The sequence below is a fragment of the Stegastes partitus genome, unplaced genomic scaffold (genome assembly GCF_000690725.1).
Source record: "Stegastes partitus isolate 25-593 unplaced genomic scaffold, Stegastes_partitus-1.0.2 Scaffold823, whole genome shotgun sequence".
In the NCBI taxonomy this organism is placed as follows: domain Eukaryota; kingdom Metazoa; phylum Chordata; class Actinopteri; family Pomacentridae; genus Stegastes; species Stegastes partitus.
The window spans coordinates 287,468-289,734 of NW_007578554.1; the positions used below are offsets into that span (position 1 = coordinate 287,468).

General features: G+C 50.9%; 1 protein-coding gene across 1 annotated transcript in view; it reads left to right on the forward strand.

Annotated features, from left to right (window-relative positions):
* The first annotated feature begins 823 nt into the window (after nucleotides 1–823).
* LOC103365275 (coiled-coil domain-containing protein 171-like) overlaps nucleotides 824–2,267 on the forward strand; it is a 5,641-nt gene continuing 4,197 nt past the window's right edge. Inside the window, exons 1-4 of the mRNA XM_008292679.1 lie at nucleotides 824–871; nucleotides 1,355–1,534; nucleotides 1,917–2,041; nucleotides 2,160–2,214. Of these exons, the coding sequence (XP_008290901.1) occupies nucleotides 824–871; nucleotides 1,355–1,534; nucleotides 1,917–2,041; nucleotides 2,160–2,214 (408 nt within the window). The remainder of the gene's footprint in view (nucleotides 872–1,354; nucleotides 1,535–1,916; nucleotides 2,042–2,159; nucleotides 2,215–2,267) is intronic.

The following is a 2,267-nucleotide window of genomic DNA, read 5'->3' on the forward strand; positions in this document are numbered from 1 at the left end:
TCGTTTTGTGCCTTTTCCTGTCTTTTCGTTGTGATTTTATCTCTCCTTTACATAGTTTTGTGTTTCTTTGGCATCTTTTTGTGTCTCTTTGGTGTCGTTTTGTGTCTTTGTGTGTCATATTGATGTAATTTTGTGTCTTTGATGCCTTCTTGTGTCTCTTTTGGTCATTATTACTCAGTTTTATGTCATTGTGTGTCTCTGTGTTTTCATTGTGTGTCTTTGTCGTGCCGTTGTGTCCCAGGAGCAAACAGAACCCTTGTTGTATTTTATTTCCGTCCTGTAGTTGGGTCGGACGTTGGCGGTGCTGCCGCTGTCCGCCGCCTGCTTCGCTCTGACCGTCTGCCCTCCATCCTGCTGTCGTCCATGTCCGACCTGCAGGAGGCGCTGTGTCGCCCTGGTAACCATCACACACCTGTACGTACATGCATACATCCAAGGAGGCCGTCCAGGTGTCAGTGTGTCTATCCGTCCCTCTGCAGGCTCCGCCCCTCCCCACCTGATGTCGGCCGCCCGCTCAGGTTTGTCCCGCCTCCTGGACCAGCTGCTGGACCAATCAGGAGACAGCGTGGAGGCGGACACGCTCAGACTGACTCCTCGACCCGACGTGAAGGTGAGTGAACACCTGAGAGCCCTCCACAGGTGTGCTTCCCCCCCCCCCGCTGACCACCTGTCCTCCCGGCAGGCGCTGGTGTCCAACCTGCAGCAGCACTTCCTGCTCTTCAGCCAACGGCTGCACTCGGCCGAGGTGGAGAGGCGGAGCCTAAGGGTGGAGCTGGCCAATCAGAGGAGAGGACAGCGGCGGGAGAGGGAGGACAGTCGCAAGATGGTGAGACACACACCTGGCACACAGACCAACACAACTGGTCTCTGTGTGTTACTTTCTGTGTCTTCATTTTGTGAATTTTATGTCTTTGTGGGAGTTTGTTGTGCGTCTGTAGTTGTTATGTGTCATTTCTTGTGGTTGTTTTGTGTTTTTGTGTCCCTTTGTGGTCATTTCTTGTCTCTTTAGTCTAATTTTTTGTCTTTTGGTCGCCATTGTGGTTATTGTGCGTTATTTTGTGTGTCTTGTGATCTCCTTCTGTAGCTTTGCCTTCATAATCTGTGTTTTTGTGGTAATTTTTTGTGTCTTTGTGGTCAGTGTGTGCCTCTGCTGACTGTGTGTGCTTTTTTATGTCTTAGATTTCAGTGTATGTCTTTTGTGGTCATTTTGTGTCTCTTTGTTGACAAGTCTTGCCTCTTTGTGATTGTTGTGTCTATTTGTTGATCTTTTTGTGTGATCCATCCACTGCTGTGTGTGTGTATGTGCGTGCGTGCGTGCGTGCGTGCGTGTGTGTGTGTGTGTGTGTGTGTGCAGGCGGCGTCCGAGCGTTTCCACAGCGTTTGTGCGGAGCTGCGTGAGGCCCTGAGCAGAGAGCAGCAGGCTCAGACGCTGATCCAGGAACAGTCTGAGCGGCTGCACGCGCTGCAGCTGCAGGTCGACACACACGACGCCCAGCAGACGGACACACAAAGCAGTCTGAGCCGCACAACGCAGGTACACACCGGGTCTGAGTCCAGCAGTAACGCTGCAGCTTTGTGTTGTGTTTGACTTCAGTCTGACGCCGACTGGGACGAAGAACGTGACGCCTGCAAGTCTGAACCGTGGGAACCTTTACCCCTCTGTGGCCTGAGTCGTTTTGTGTTTCGGACAGACTTTGCTGTCTTTTATTTTTTGTCTCTTTGCTGCCATTTGTCCCACTTTGTTGACATTTCAGGGCTTTTTTGATTTACTTTGTGGTCATTTCATGTCTCTTTTGTATTATTTTGTGTTTCTTTGTTTTTTTCTGGCCATTTTGTGTCTTTTTGTCGTCATTTTGTGTCTCTATGTTGGCATCTTGTGTGTGTTTGTGCTGATGATGAGCCGCCTGTGCCTGCAGGAGGTGAGCAGGAAGGAGCGCTCGCTGAGGATTCTGGGTAAACACCTGTCGGAGGTTCAGAGGGAGAAGAAGCAGGTGGAGGAGAAGCTGCAGAGAGCAGAGCAGGAGCTGAGCCACGCCCACAGGTGACGGCCAATCAGAGGCAGCGCGCCAGTCTGCACCTGTATACACCCGTATACACCTGTCCACACCTGTCTATACCTGTCTATACCTGTCATGTTGTTGTTGTTGTTTATTCACCAGACAACAGGAGGCTGTGATCAGCTGTGTGAAGGCTGCAGAGAAGCGCTGCACACAGGTACACACACACACACACACACACACACACACACACACACACACACACACACA